Source organism: Eucalyptus grandis, chromosome 7 (genome assembly GCF_016545825.1).
Source record: "Eucalyptus grandis isolate ANBG69807.140 chromosome 7, ASM1654582v1, whole genome shotgun sequence".
Lineage (NCBI taxonomy): Eukaryota > Viridiplantae > Streptophyta > Magnoliopsida > Myrtales > Myrtaceae > Eucalyptus > Eucalyptus grandis.
Genome location: NC_052618.1, coordinates 53,734,743 through 53,750,146, shown reverse-complemented (window position 1 = coordinate 53,750,146; position 15,404 = coordinate 53,734,743). Strand labels below are relative to the sequence as shown.

General features: G+C 41.6%; 2 protein-coding genes across 3 annotated transcripts; one reads left to right on the top strand and one right to left on the bottom strand.

The window, feature by feature from the left end:
- The first annotated feature begins 1,829 nt into the window (after positions 1-1,829).
- On the top strand, positions 1,830-5,219 carry LOC104454183 (probable RNA-binding protein ARP1). Of its 2 annotated transcripts, none has more exons than XM_039316417.1 (6): positions 1,830-2,168; positions 2,475-2,658; positions 2,982-3,111; positions 3,230-3,272; positions 3,549-3,774; positions 4,810-5,219. In XM_039316417.1, exons 1-6 carry the CDS (start codon positions 1,902-1,904, stop codon positions 4,851-4,853), a joined length of 894 nt encoding a protein of 297 aa, XP_039172351.1. In that variant the 5' UTR covers positions 1,830-1,901; the 3' UTR covers positions 4,854-5,219. The 2 variants fall into 2 exon arrangements, with proteins under 2 accessions (XP_039172351.1, XP_010067262.2); XM_010068960.3 differs by having other exon boundaries at positions 4,790-5,219.
- A 3,729-nt stretch (positions 5,220-8,948) lies between these two features.
- On the bottom strand, positions 8,949-13,661 carry LOC104454184. The gene is made up of 3 exons (XM_039318370.1): positions 13,508-13,661; positions 9,568-13,253; positions 8,949-9,487 (listed from the first exon to the last, which is right to left on the bottom strand). Exon 2 carries the CDS (start codon positions 13,239-13,241, stop codon positions 9,591-9,593), a length of 3,651 nt encoding a protein of 1,216 aa, XP_039174304.1. The 5' UTR covers positions 13,242-13,253; positions 13,508-13,661; the 3' UTR covers positions 8,949-9,487; positions 9,568-9,590.
- Between the last annotated feature and the right edge of the window lie 1,743 nt (positions 13,662-15,404).

Here is a 15,404-nt window from a genome sequence, read left to right as displayed (position 1 = left end):
ATTGGTGACCCCTAAAGTCAAACCCTTATTCGAAACAACTATGGCTACTTTAGATTTTCATTTAAAACAACAAAAATTACTTCAAACCCTTATTTGAAAAAAAAATCCACCTCGAGCTTTTTTTTTGGAATTTTCCCAAGTTGCTTAACTCCATAAATAGATCCCGTAATTTAATTTAACTCCCGGAGAATAACTTATGCAAGCAGTACAATTAAAATTTAAAAGAAAAAAAAACTCAAAAAAAACTCCAAATTATGCTCACAATGATATATATATACACACACCTTGGTTTTTTTTTTCTTTTTATGAAATCAAAAAATTTCAACCTACAATCATTGTGACGCATTTACCTTAAATTTTTTCTTGTGATATAAAAAATCTACAAAACTTTGCCCTTTGTTAAGTTAATTTTTCAACCAAATTAACATCGTTTTTGTTTAATATAAGCCACACAAGTGCCATATCAACCCTATTTACTTTTTGGCATTCATGTCGGTAGATTTCGAACTTTGAATGAGGGTAAACGCATTATATATGAATAAGCTTGAGATTTTTTTTGTAAAAAAAAGAAGAAAAAGTTTAGAGTAGATGTGTCGTATCAGAGATAGTTAAGGATTTGTTGGTGGCTTTTCTCTAGTAAATTAAATTAGGTGTTAATGTGTCCTTAATTAGTATTAGTTGGAGGCATTAAAAGAGGGGGCGAGGGTAGATGATGATGATTAATAATTCTATAATATATATGAATAAGTGAATCGATATGGTAATTACGCGCTTTCGCAGTTCCCTGCGTGATTGTGTCCGAAAGGGGACCGGCCTTCAACGTTTTCCGTCACTCCCCGACGACTGCCATCCTCTCCGGTCAGCCACTCCTCGTCGCGTACGTTAAATCCGTTAATTATGTGGGGACCACGCCATTCTCCCCCTTCGTACGGCCTTTTTAGCTGTCTCCCTCTCTACACAGTGTCGTTTCGGCTTCTCTTCCTCGGAATCTCCCACGCGCCCCCCGGTGGCGCGCGTCGGTCACGCTCCATCTAGCCGGAGCTTGAAACATGCGGGACATTTGGTGACTCTCGAGGCACCCGGCTAATCTACCGAGCTCTCACAAAAGTGGCTCGGAGAACTCTATTTCAAAAAATCCTTATTTCATCACAAACAACAATTTTCAAGAGAACATGTTATCTTGATGGTCTCATTAAAATCAATCAACACTAGTGATTCGAAACACTTATGGTAGGGAAAATTTACATTTTAATAAAATAAGAAAAGACACTCATGGTAAAAAGTTGGCACTGGTGGAGGACATGACCAATGAAGTTATTTTTTTGTGCATTATGATGAGAGCATCATACTTGATTATCCGATCCATTCGTAAGTGCATGAATCCAACTATAGCCCATCTCGACATGACATATGCGAGCCGTGTCTCTCTACAATCTACACAAGTCATCAGATACATACACATTCGACACATAACTAGAGGCTCGCTCACGACATGGCTATGAATCACAGCACAACCTCGTGAGAAAAAAGAGGCTAATCCTAAAACCTTCTATTATATGAGCTAGCACGTATAGGTGGCGGTGGTGGTGGTGCATTACCGCCTCACTTGTTACGCCCAAGTTGCATGAAAATTGCATACAACACTAACGAGACATCACGTTGTCACGGCAAATGCCCTCTCTCTCTCTCTCTCTACACCAAAAGTCTTATCTGTCTGCCTCTCTGTCACTCTCTCTCTCTCTCTCTCTAAGTTTTTTTTTAATTTTTTATTTTATTTCCACTCTCCTACAAGTTCCACTTCTCTCTCTTCCTTATAATTACCACCCCTCCTTCCATAAACTCCCTTGGTCTTTCTCCTCCTCTCTCTCTCTAGAACCTCTCAGGATTCGCTCCGACATTGCATGGTCTTAGCCAGTCCAGAGGCGGGCGGAAGAGAAACGAGAGAGCTCCGGTCGTCGCGCGGCGGGTGTTTTTGTCGGGAGATGACGATGAGCGGCAACGGCGTGGGCCAGTTCGGAGACACCACCCTGACCAAGGTGTTCGTGGGCGGCCTGGCGTGGGAGACTCCGAAGGAGGCCATGCGCGAGCACTTCGAGAAGTACGGCGAGATCCTGGAGGCCGTCATCATCCTCGACAAGGTCACCGGCAGATCCAAGGGCTACGGCTTCGTAAGCTCCCTCCACTCTCGTCCTCGTTCTCCTTCTCGTTCTCGTTCTATGTTCTTGATTTGCATCGCGTAATGCGAGCGTCAAAGCACGTTCCTTTCCCCCTTTCGAGCTGGCACGTCAGCCGGTGATATGTTTCGTGTCTCGATATGCGCATCGGTCAAACCTGTTTTCTGCCGAAAGGTTTTTTTTTTTTTTTATCGGAGGCCCCATAGACTGTCGTCGCTTGCTTGGATGATGGCGTGATCTGTGCATTCGGACGTGCGGAAACGACGACTGAGGTGGCATTTTTCTTCGTTTGGCGTGTAGGTGACGTTCAAGGATCCTGAAGCTGCTAAGAAGGCTTGCGAGGAGGCGACGCCGGTCATCAACGGCCGCCGCGCCAACTGCAACCTGGCTTCGCTCGGCGCTCGCCGCCCCAAGTCCACGGCCGCCGCCGCCACTCCTCCTCCTCCTCCTCCTCCTCCTCCTCCCCCTACTATCCCGCAGCAAGGTATATATACTGTGTGGAAGCTGCTCAAAACATGTGTAATTATATGGAAATGAAATCTCTAGGATCTTTCTGTTCTCATCCCTTACTGAATAATGCTAGAGATAGGCAATTAACTTACGAAGCGACGCCAGAAATTCATTCTCGGGTAATGTCCTGAAAAAAAAATTCGGCCACGATAAAGTTAGAATGACTTTCCAAACAGAAAACAAAGCAACTCAGAATCTTGATCTGCATGTTTATGGTGCGAGCGTTGTGACTTGCACATTGGATCTGATGCTTCGTTTCTTTTTCCTGAAAAAAAATAAAATTTGTGGGGGATGAAGGATCGAACATTGTTGGACCAAGGTCGATGGCATCCACACCAGCAAATCATCAAATGCAGTGGTATTATCCTGCGGGGACACCAGCTTTGCCCTACCATCACCAGCACCATCAGGCCGTTCCTTTCTACGGGTATAATTAGCGCCTGTTTGATTTGGCTTAATTCGCGGTTTCTTGACGATCTCTAGGATTTGCTTTTCTATACTTGATGATCTGATAATAAATTTCGAATTCTCTCTCTCTTGTTCAGGTACTCCCCAGCCTACATCGCCACTGACATGAACTACAACCACGTAAGTAATTATCAAGTCATTAATTCCCGATCACCCTTGTCTGACCTTTATCGTTTTTTACCCGAGCTTCACTCATAATGCTTACAAAAAGGATCGATCGGCATGTGGTCTAAGATCGAATACTAATAGATTCAATTCGAGTCCTTTATTTTTCTTGAATTATCTTAGAAATCATAGTCGGAACAATTGTTAAGCGAGCAATTGGGGAAACTAAGCATGATATTCTTCTCGTTGTGTCGATGAATTAATGTGGTCTAGTCGATTGGTGGTGCACAGAAAGTAAGCTACACCGGAGGGGCCTACGTGAACGCGCACTACTCACAAATGTATCCGAGCCAGGCTATGATGCCGATGTACCCGCTCTATCCCCACTACCCTCACCACCATCAGTCCCACACAGTGGGCCTCCCGGCGCACGTCTTCCAGCCAGCATCGGCCGGGCCCATGACCGCGGTCCCGGCCCTCATGTCCAAGCCTGCCTCCATCGCTGCTCCCAACACAGGTTAGGACTTCGATCACATTGAGGTTCAGTACTCTGCTCGTGACTGAGGTTCTTTTCTCATTAATTATGCTGTCCGGTTCTTGGGTCTCACATGGTAACATGGCTCGCCCCAGTCAATGTCTGAAACAAGAAACGAGAAAACATTGAGTCGTTCTGTCACGTGAAGTTGTGATTCGGAATGCGCAGCGCCAGCGGTTCTAAAGGGTATACCATGGGCAGTCAAATAGCACTTTCTTTTCTCTCTGTAGAGTAAAAGGAAACGGGGTCCTGAGTTCGGATCTCGAGACTGTACCTAAGAGAGAAGTGTAAATAGTCGAGTCGCAGGCGGGTTGGTCATAATGTGAAAGATATCCAGATGTGATTCGACTGTCTTAATCAACATAAAAGGGGGTCGTGCCGCTACTTGGAAAACTCTTAGAAGTAATTTGCTCAGATGACATTACTCTGGTTGAGTAAATGTCTTGGATGGTAGGGAAATTAAGTTGTGAAAATGTTCTGCAATGCAAGAAAACAAAGGCCCCAGTTTATGAAATTTGATCTGTGGTTAGGAGGCAGCTGCCGTTATGGAGTTTCCCGTCCCACTCTCTTTTTCCATTTTTGGCAGGTGAAAATAATGGTACTGTCGCTCTCTCCCAAAGTTGTTGTCGGTGTTAAAAGTAGCCGGCAAGGCACATCTGACCGATGCCAGCTTGCAAAATTGACACTACTTAGCCAATCCTCTCTCAATTAACGGAAGGAAAACTAGGCCATCAATCAACTAGTCCATTATTGAAATCTTTAAAAGTGTTCACATGAAAGTAAACTTAGCCATAGCACGGTCCTTGCATCACATGGGCATCTTAAGCACAGGTGAACATCATTATCAGGGAATCTCGCCAGAATAAAAAGTGTTGCACTTGAACTGATTAGAGCATGTTCTGAGTGAATAGCCTATGGTTCTTTTCAATTGATTTCTTTTCTTTTTTTTTTTTTTTTTTTGTTGGAATTTAGCAGTAAACTGATATTACATGGACAGTGTGCTTGGCTGTGGAATAGGTACAGTGGGTGCAGGTGGTGACGGCTTTAAAAAGGGTGGCTAGGTGGCAAAAATAAAACATTTAACCCAGAAGAAACAGGGAAGAGGAGGGAGGATGACTGCTCAGAACAACATTATTATCTGATCTGGGGCGGCTACTTCTTTTCCAATTCTTTTCTTTTTTGTTGATTCTTCAATTTTTTTAGGGGGGTCTGATAAGATTCTTTTATTCTCTCTCTCTCTCTATCTCTGTCTATCTCTGTCTATCTCTCTAGCTAACATGCATATGAGCTGTGAACCAATTAAAAAAAGGAGCAAAAAGACCATGTAAGAGGAAGCATGTGTATTGGGTTCACCCATAACTTATGGGTCTTGCACTGATGGCTTCATTGAACTTTCTCTGCATAAAGCTGAAATCTTTAAATAATTACTCCTCTCTCTCTCTCTCTCTCCCCGTGTAATAATTGATTTTTAGTTTCTGATACTCTAAAGAGTAGGTCTAGTGGGAAGAAAGTTCATATTTTTTCATGTTCTTCTGGGTTAAGACTGCAAAAGTAGAATCGGGGTTTGTTTAATGTAATCGCAGACAAGAAAGCTCAATTTTCTTACCAAAGAAACAGAAAAAATTGAGCAAGAAAGGGCGGGAATCAGGACTCGCTTCGGACAGCAGGATCCCAGTCAAGAACATTCCGAGTTCTCGTTATATTTCTCTTTAGTTGAACATTCAAATTGATTTTTCAAAGAGGAAAGGACTATACATGAATTCAGTCAATCTGATCCATCAAGTCCGTCCTATGCGCATCGGTTAATTTCGTATCGTCATGTTTGGTGGTCCAAAAACAAATGCATTCGACAGCCAGTTCTATATTGAATTAAAAAAAGAAAAAGAAAAAAGGAAAGGAGCAAAAATATTATGTAAGAAGAAGCATGTGTTTGGGGTTCCACCCGTATCTCATGGGTCTCTCTCTCTCTCTCGTGTAAAAAAGTATTGATTTTCAGTTTCTGATCCTCTAAAGAGTAGTCCAGTGGAAAGAAAGTGCTTATCCTTGCATGTTTTTTCTGGGTTCAGCCAGCGAAAAGTAGGATCAGGGTTTGCTTAATATAATTGCAGAAAAGAAAAAGCTCAATTCTTTTACCAAACAAACAGAAAAAAAATGAGCAAGGAAAGGGCGGGATGATAAGGATTTGCTTCGGACGGCACAATCCCAGTGAAGAACATTCCGAGTTCCCATTATATTTCCCTTAATCCAACATTCAAGTTGATTTTGCAAAGAGAACGAGGATTATACATGAATTCAGTCAATCTGATCTATAAAATCCGTTCTATGCGCATCGGTTGATATGTCATGTTTGGTGATACAGAAACAGATGAATTTGATAGCCAATTCTAGATTGAGTTTAACTTCCATTCTCACCATCTCACCCAGCGAGACTGTGCAGCTCATGAGCGCCCGTTCCGCGCATGGAGCCGTAGGCTTGAAATCTGAGGATTTGTTGCGCTCAACACATCAATTATCACGTTTTTGGGCCCTAACAGTCATTAATAGAAATTAGGGGTATAAAAAACAGAACCAAAACCGAACTGAACCGAAAAGTTTAGTATTTTTCAATTCAATTCTCATTCGATTCGGATAAATATTAAAAACTAAATCTTTTTTAACCAATTCAGTTTTTATCAGTTGTTAACCGAACCAAACCAATAAAATCTTTAAAATTTTTATTTTATTTTTTTAAAACATTTTTTATTTTATTTTATGTTTTCTACTTTTTTTCCTTATCTTTCTTTTTCTTCTTCTTATTCTTCATTAGTTGCTCACCTACCATAGTGCAGTCAATAACCGACCAAGGGTGAGCTAGAGCCTCGCCACAGATCGGCGAGGCTCAAGCTCACCAAATTCCAATGAGGTTGAGCCTCGCTAGCCTATGGCGAGGCCGAGTTCACTCAATCGGGTGAGCTCAAGCCCCGTTGAATTTGGCTACTTGGGCAGGGCTCGAGCCTCACCAAAGGTTGCCAAACATTGCGAGGCTCGAGCCTCACCAAAGGTTGCCAAACATTGACGAGGCTCGAGCCTCACCTAGCTTGCGGACCTAGAGCCTCGGCTAGCTTGGCGACCTCGAGCAAGCTCGGCCTCACCAACCCGTGGTGAGGCTCGCCGCCTCTCTTGGCGACTAATGACTGGCCAATGAAGAAGAAGAAGGATAAAAAGAATAAATAATTAAATAATTAAAAATCAATTTTAAAAAAAAATTATCAAAAGGGGTGCATGTGGGAGAAGATTTTCCTTATCAAAAAAAAAAAAAAATTAGTTCATTTTCAAGTTTCGGACGAATAATGGTAAATATAATTATTTTTCTAGAAAATGACTTTCTGAAAAATATTTTCTAAAAAATCCATATTTTCTGCAAAAAAATTAGAGCCTTAACAAAATGTTAGTTTTCTTGAGCTCTAACATTTGTTTCACTAATTTTAGACCTCTTCACCATTTCGTAATTTGTCCAATTTACAATTAGTAAATTAAGATAATATAAAATTCATTCATCTTTTCGTAATTAAAATTTAATTATTGAAAATTCTTATGAAAACCAATGAAGTTTTTACCTTGCTAATCAAAAGATAATTTGATTAGAAAATTAATCTTATAGTATATAACAGCAAAAAAAAAAAAAACTAAAAACTAAAAAATCAAATCAAACCGAACCAGGATTTCAATTCGGTTTTGGATCGAATTTCAGTTTGGTTTAACAAATTTTCTTATTGGTTCGATTAGGTTCGGTTTTAAAAAAAAACGAACCGAATGGAAGTGGTTTCCACTGAATCAGAGGCATGCACAGGTTGAGAGGAAGTGGGGACTTGATCGCGGGTTAAGAACGCAAGAATTCCCTACGTGGTCCAATGCTAATGATCACTCAGTGGACAAAAGATTTCATGGGAGCCCAAAAATCTTGTACCAGACAGGGGAAAGACAACTGCTGTCACGCGTGCTTTCCAGCTTGGTAGATCCATTCTGGGTCGTTCGCGAGTTCTTTTCGTGCCTGTTGCTTGTGCTGCAGCCATTTTCCTCAAATAAAGAAATAGTGCTACAGCATTTCGAAACAAGTCAATCAGGCAAAATGTTGTGAACTTCATTTGAAAGTCCAACATAATGAAACGGTTCTTCGAACCTTGGAACGATTAACTTGAATTAGTTTGTCTCCACAGGCCTCTAAATTGATTTTAGGGCCGATAAAGCATTGGCCTTTGATACGTTATTCACAACAATCGCGAGGCCCTTCTTTCACTTCTCAAAATAGCTGAGTGATAAGTTATGCCATTACACATAGGAACAAAATCGACCCTACATCAACTAGCAGTAGCGTTGCAAGGTCTTACAGGGTATACTTCCTTGCGCAAAATGGACCAAATGCCCTCTCCCTTACAAAAGGGCGCAATTTCAATCTTCAACCAGGGGAAATGCCCCCAATTCACACGGGCGACAAGCTCCCGGTTCCAACCACCCCCACCCTGCACGCCTGGATACACACTTGATACGGCTGGGAGCGAATCTCACACCAGGCCAACAACCTGTGGCTCGTATCCGATCGCAAAAACTGATATAAGTACAAGACTAGTAACATGGTAACGAACACGAATCCTCCGCAAAGGTACACCGACATAGTTTTGGAACGTATACCACGCAACAGTGCATTGCATAGGACTATTACAAGTTAATCCGCTTCTAACTAAGGAGCAAGCATGAGACGAATGATGAGGAATTTACACATTTAAATGACAGTGATCTTGGCCACGAAGCAATCAACCCACCCTACCCACAAAAGACAAGAAAGCTGGAGGTCCAAGAAAAAGGGCGGGAAGAAGAAAAAACCGGCACCAATTCAAGGCGAAGGCACGAGCCGCACCGCAAGAGAACATCAGAAATTCAGGTGAGAGGATTTGGGTTAAGTCTCCTGAACAAGAAAAAAGATTCAGATTCCGAAAGGTCTCCCAACCATTTGAGAGATATATTCAAACTTCGCCAGCAGAGAAACGCTACGCTCAACCCAGACTTCAGCATAACAATAGCGATACTTCATAAACTCCTTTATCTCAATACGATTCCACTATGCTAGCAGCCTGGCACATTACAAGAGCTTAAGACTATATAAGAGGCGTACCCTTGCGTTTTTCACATAAAGTCCCATGTAAAACCTCATCATGGGACATCTCGTCTCAGTTATTCTTTAGGCTCAACCATTGAAAGTTCACAGAATTTTCACGCACTTAGATTTCAGTCAACATGCCATCCTCTGCAGTCCTAAGGAAATTCATCATCAACTAGGGAACAGAAATCAGGATCCATCAGCCTAACAACAGGTTTTCTAAATGTACATAGCTTTATATAAGCCAATAAGCAGAAGTAAATGCATTTCTAACCCAAAAAACAGATGCTAGATATTCACTCAAGTGCTCTCCATCGGTACAGTATCTTCCGTCCCTCTAATCCAGGGAAAGCTTGACGATGGCCACTGTTACAGCATCATCTCCAATCTGCCGCTCATCATTGCTACAGAACACAGAGAGCACTACTGTACATATGATGAGGATCAGTTTCAAACACATTGCCGTGATGATAAACGCCTTGACAAGTCCACGGAAGTGGAGTTTGTTGCTCAAAAGCCACAGATTACAGTTAGAATTCGTCCTCCCAATCATCCATGAGTCTGTTCAGATACATCTTACAAGTCAATAACTAACTAATTGTACACCAATAGAACAAGTACTTCAAGTCTCAGAACTATACCTGATGCTTTCACCAAGGGGAAATCAACATGCATCCTCAAAGCCTTCGAGTTCAAGCATGGGAATAGGCGAAGTTTTAACTAGGGAAGAAACAGAATAATTAAGCTGGTAATTTACAAGCATCGACCCAAAGATGTTAAACTTTTGAGCACTGTTGAAAGCAACTTCAGCGTCAGAACACTTCTTGAATACTAATCTGGCACGGTTGGCATCCCTATCAAGTTCAGTCTCAGATTCTTTCAAGGGGCCAAATCGCTTGAACATCTTGTTTAAGCTATAAACTGAAGGGACAGAAGCTGACAATGGAAACATTAACACCAGTTCTGCTGGAGCATTTTCGTCCACATATCCTGGTGGTTTCTCCTCCAGCAAGTTGCTTTCATCCAAATCTCGTCTCCTTGTGTATGAACGACGGCCCACTTTACGCACCTTTTGGGTTTCCACAGCAACGAGTTGATTATCTCCTTTCCAGTCTGTATCGGATGGCTGCTCCTCAAAACCATTTCCGATGACTCTGTCTGTCCAGTAAGAGTCATTCATATCCTCAAACTCAAATGTCTCAGATTTTTTCCTTTTAGCAGATACCCTACCCAAAGTTGGATCTGGGCCTGAAGCAACAGAGTTCCTAAAATCAGAGAAGAAGCAAATAAGCACATTCAAGAAACTGTATTCTTGCATGGGGTCGAGAGCTGCTGAGTAGAGTTGCGACAGTAACCCATCAAGTGAAGAATACTCAGTTGGTATCGTTGTTCTTCCCTTTTCAGCATCAGCAGTTTCGGATCCATCTCCAGCTCCGTTCCTATCACTCTTCACAATGGGAGCACCAGTCAGCTGGCTGGCAACCCTACGAATGCATTCACCAATTTTAAAGGATGGCTTAGGAAATGAAGCAGCACTAACAACTTTTGCAACACAGATATTTTTCCTTCCATCTGAAAGATTTGAGTCAGCACTGGGATCCCGAGCTTTACGCTTCTTGCCAGAAGATGGTGAGACCAGCGTACCAGAAGCTTTACCGTCAAGATCAGTTTCTTCGTCTGGATAATCCATAGAATCATCCATCAATTCAGCCAAACTTCTCTCTTTCTTCTTATAATCAGCTATATCCTTCAAGTTGTGTTTGCGCCTATGAGACGAGCCTTTGGGGGCTTTTAAACTATCCCGCCCTGAGGAGACCATCTTGTCCTCAGAAACCAGAGTGCCAGATTCCATGTCATTGCCCACATGAATACTGCCATCAAAATTTAGAGCTTCAGCATCACTTTCCATCAAGCCTTCACAAAATTGTAGTTCAGGGAGCTCATTGTAACCTTTCTGTCTGTAGAAGGCCAACAACTGTGCCTTAGCTATTACAAGATCTAGACGATCACCTCCACTAGATGAGCACTGAGCCAACGTTCTCATATAATCTAGTATTTTATCCGGTTTGAAAGAACTGGCGCTTGTGGATTCATCCACACCTTCTCTGAAGCCTAACTGCTCTCGAATTCCAGTATTTTCAACAATCTGGACCTTTATCTTGTCATAAACATCCTTTGGTACGCAAGAGCAAGCCAACCCCAACTCAACCCGTCTCGAGACTTCATTCAAAGCACAGTTTACAGCATTCTGAAAGGACTCTGAGTTGCTCTGCATTGCTATCTGAGAAAAGTGAGCCCGGAAGGGCTTCAGCAAGGATGCCTCATTCCAGGCAAATGTTCTATCGCCAAAATACGCCACCAGAAAGCAGTCCTTCTTTTGATATTTTATCGCCTTCTCAGATGCATCAGAAGGATCGAAGATCTGGCCAGGCCACCACGGATGGCTTCTTACTTTACCCCAAACTAAATCAGACAGTGAGAAAATATTTTCATTTTCTGGTGGCAACTTATAAACAGCTTGGTTCACTCCCATTAAGCTTCCCGGCTTAGACCCTCCATGTACAATAGTTGTCTCCTCCATTGCCTTTTGCTTTTCATAATGTGTAGGCTGATTATCGATTTCCATTTCATCGACATTAGTTAAACCAGCAGCTTCAGCATTAGAAGCTTGTTCTCCAACTTCTGTGTCTTCTACATTTGAATGAGTAACATCAGGAGCTTCATCCTTATTAGAGCAAGGTTGATTATCTTCAACCAGCTCCATAGCATCCATAGTCTGACCCGGTGCCAATTCATTGTCCTTAGACTCATTTTCTCTAACATCAGTCCCATGAGCTTCTCCCTCCATGATCATGGGAATTGCATTGAGTGCTAGGCTCTGATCATTCCCTGTTGCATCCATACCAACAGAGGTGGAGTTTTCTGGGATCATATGCGGAAGGACCTCGCTTTCTGCACCAGCAGCTTTACTTTCACTGATGACTTGATCTTGCAGACCCAAAGTTGTAGAAGCACCTATGCTTTCAGCAGCGGCCGTTGTCTTTTCATCTTTTCCTAACTGATCTTCAACTACCATGTGGCCATCTTCTGCATTAGCTTCTATGGCCTTCACCTGAATATTCTCTGCCAGTCCCCCATCTAGATTAACCTGATTTTCATCAGAAACATGAGGCTCAGTGCCTTCGACTTCAAGATTCGACAAATCTTGTGTAGTTGCTTTATCTTCGCTTTCAACTGTAACCTTGGTTTGTTTGTCCTCATATTCAGTGTTTACCTCGCCCAGATTTTCTTCTACTTCTACTTTCTCTCCACGAGCTGTCTCCACTTCCAAAATGTGCTCCCCTTCTGAAACTGAGGTAACTGCTTCCACTCCACTAGCCGGAGGCATTTTGTCCACGGTAGTCACTTTCTCTCCCCCATTCATTGCAGCGCTTTTCTCCTCCAGAACAGAAGTGGGCGAACTTGAAGTTTTTGCAGTCGCTGAGGGGCATACAGCTTCTTGGGCACGTGCATCATGAGCTGAAGTGACTCCAACATCAGCACACTGTCCACTCTTTATGCCTTCCTCTGTTTGCACCTCAGCACCTGAACCAGTTACAGTATTCTGCACAACATCACTAGGCTGGTCCATACCCTTTTCCACCAATTTTTCCTCCAAAACAGCAACGGCTTCCTCTATAATCTGTGTTTCCTCAATAACTTGCATTTCCTCGATAATCTGTGTCTCCTCGATAATTTGTGTTTCCCCATCTCCATCACCAACAATATCTGATGCGTGCTCCTTCTGAGGATCCATTCCTGCATCTCGAGCTTCATCGTTAATAGCGCCAACTTCCCCCGAAGCCGGATCTTCAACCTTGCTTTCTACAGCATCTGTGCATTTTTCATCACCCTGTTCCCTACTCTCGGTCCCCATAGAACCCTCAACTCCACCCTCTACAAAACCAGAGTCTTGCAAAGACTTCGCATCTCTCTGCAACCCCTTCTTGCCGCTGCCCGACCCATCGCGGCCGGCCTCAGCTTTCAGATTCTCCTCATCCCCGGGTCTGCAAACGCCATCTACAAAAACTTCAGAACCCAGGACCTCGACCATTATATCATCCCCATTACTAAACGCGCCTTCCTCCGCGACGCTCGCCACCGCAAGAGACCCCTCCTCCCTCCGACGCTGACCTTCACCGCCGCTCTCCCTAGCCCCAGCTAGGGTTTCTTTCCGACCACCACCACCACCGCTAACCACATCCTCGCCCCCGGACGCCGTCGCGCCCTCCGATGCGCCGGGGACCGAAGGCTCCTTGTCTCCCTGCTTATCCATGGCGAATGACAGCTGGATACAGTCCAAGATCACAAAATTTGAGCCTTTCGAAGCATCGAGGACGGAGAAAAAGGGGAAAAATCAACAGATGGGCAAAGGACTGATAAACCCTAGCTCTAAAACTGGAGCGACGGATGCATTCAAAATTCAAGATTTGCGATCGTGCGCGGAGCAAGATCGAAACTTTGACATCATGGAGAGGAGAGACAGAAGAGAGAGAAAGAGGGAGAGAGAGAGTGAGGAGTTGGGAAATAGTTTGATTTTACCTGCGGCTCGCGAAATATCTCTTCCCCAAGAAAGCGAACACAGTGACGACCCAGATGAGGCACAGAGAGAGCGAGAGAGAGAGAGGGAGAAGGGAGGGAGGGAGGGAGGAGGAGGGAGTAATTGGTAAAAGAATGGGACCAAAAAGGAGAAAAATAAAAGAAGGTGGGACGAACTGGTAAAAACAGCGACGAAAGTGAAAGACGGGACTGAACCGAACGGTTTAGCTCGAGCGGAACGCTTGAAAATTTACTTGATTATGTTCCTCCCTTACTCGCCCGGGGAATGACTAGCACGGGGACAAATATATCGAAAATTCTAAAATTTATCATGAAATTATGATTAAATTATGTAATTTATCAAATTTATGCAATCAAGTCCTTCTCGTTAAGTGAAAATGATCCAATGTGCATTGTGGTTTTTGAATTTATAATTTATTCAATGTGATCCTAAACTTTAATATAATATTTAATGTGATTTCTTAATTTTTAGTATATATTCAATGTGACCACCGAACTATATGAAAATGTTTCATACTATCCATGATCTTAAATTAATGGAAGAATTTTTATGTAGTAATTGAACATTTCCATATAGTTTATGAATTAAATTGAATATAAACTAAAAGTCTATGGACTACATTAAATAAATTAAAAGGTCATTGACCACATTGAACATCATATAAATTTCATGGACTATTTTTGTAAATTTCTCTTATGTTAACTTTGTCCAATTTGGCTGATGGAAAATATTGACATGACTTCCTATATTGCGTTAAGGTTAACTAAAGCAATAAAAGTACGTCCTTTTGATCAAAATCTCAAATTTTTAACCTAAATTCTAGTTAAGTTAGATTAAATATAATAAAACTAAATTATTTTTAAAAGGAAAAGGATACAAGCTGAGGGCCTAGCCCTCCTCACACTAGTAGTTTTTAAGGTTTGATTGCAATTTTTGAAAGTTTGATAACTCGATTGCATTTTTACGACTGACTGCACTCATCCTATTAAGATTTGAATTAATTTTTCTCTATATGTGGAAAGGACGAAAGCAAAGAAAGTAGAGCATGAAAAAAAGAAGAAGAATTGAAGTAGAGCAATAACTCCTTTTTTTTCCTATATTATAGATAATTATGATATTCTATTAATCTTTTGTATCCTTGAGATTGTATACACGTCTCTCTTTGATTGTGCGTATCTTAATCGATATTTATTACCTTATCTAGTTATCTTATAAAACCAATAAATAGATTGATGTGCTTTTTGTCATGATACATCAAATGCATAGAAATTCCACAATTTTCAATTTAGTATATTCTTATATGGAGAATCATCTTAATTATCTTTTGCAAGGCAGTCTTTCCCTCTTAATGGGAATTTTTTTCATTACAAATTATAGTTCTGCATTATTTATTTATTTTTCCCTCTAATCCGAACAAAAAGGAAAAAACCTATAAATTCTCACCCACCATTTTTTCCCCTCAATTTTCATCCCCTGATTAGGGATAAGTATGGTTCCAGGATAGAACTTAGAACCTAAGAATTAGACCAGTAAGAACATGTAGGTTCCCGCTTTCAAGATATACGGGATAGGTTTCAAGTTAAAAAAAAAAAAGAGAAATCTGTTTCGACTGATTGGTTTCAGTTTCTTAGTTAGAGGAATTTGGAACCTGTAATTTATAATCTATAATAAGTTTTAATGTTTTGCTTAGTCCATGTCTTTAGGATATTCATGTCATTTGATGATGAATTTATAATGTGGAAGCACTAATCTAAGCTTCAACTTTAAGATTAAGACTTGTACTTTATTAATGTTCATATTTTTCATTTGTTTAAATATAAGTTATAATTAGTAAATTGTAGCAATAAATGGTGATCATTAAAGGTCTTAATTCATTGC

Bases quoted from the DNA above. Each gene is read 5' to 3' on its own strand.
- LOC104454184 (XM_039318370.1), bottom strand. From the start codon at position 13,241: ATGGATAAGCAGGGAGACAAGGAGCCTTCGGTCCCCGGCGCATCGGAG.
- LOC104454183 (XM_039316417.1), top strand. From the start codon at position 1,902: ATGGTCTTAGCCAGTCCAGAGGCGGGCGGAAGAGAAACGAGAGAGCTC. The intron at 2,169-2,474 runs GTAAGCTCCCTC...TTTGGCGTGTAG, and splicing joins GATCCAAGGGCTACGGCTTC to GTGACGTTCAAGGATCCTGA. The intron at 3,775-4,809 runs GTTAGGACTTCG...GCTGTGGAATAG, and splicing joins CATCGCTGCTCCCAACACAG to GTACAGTGGGTGCAGGTGGT.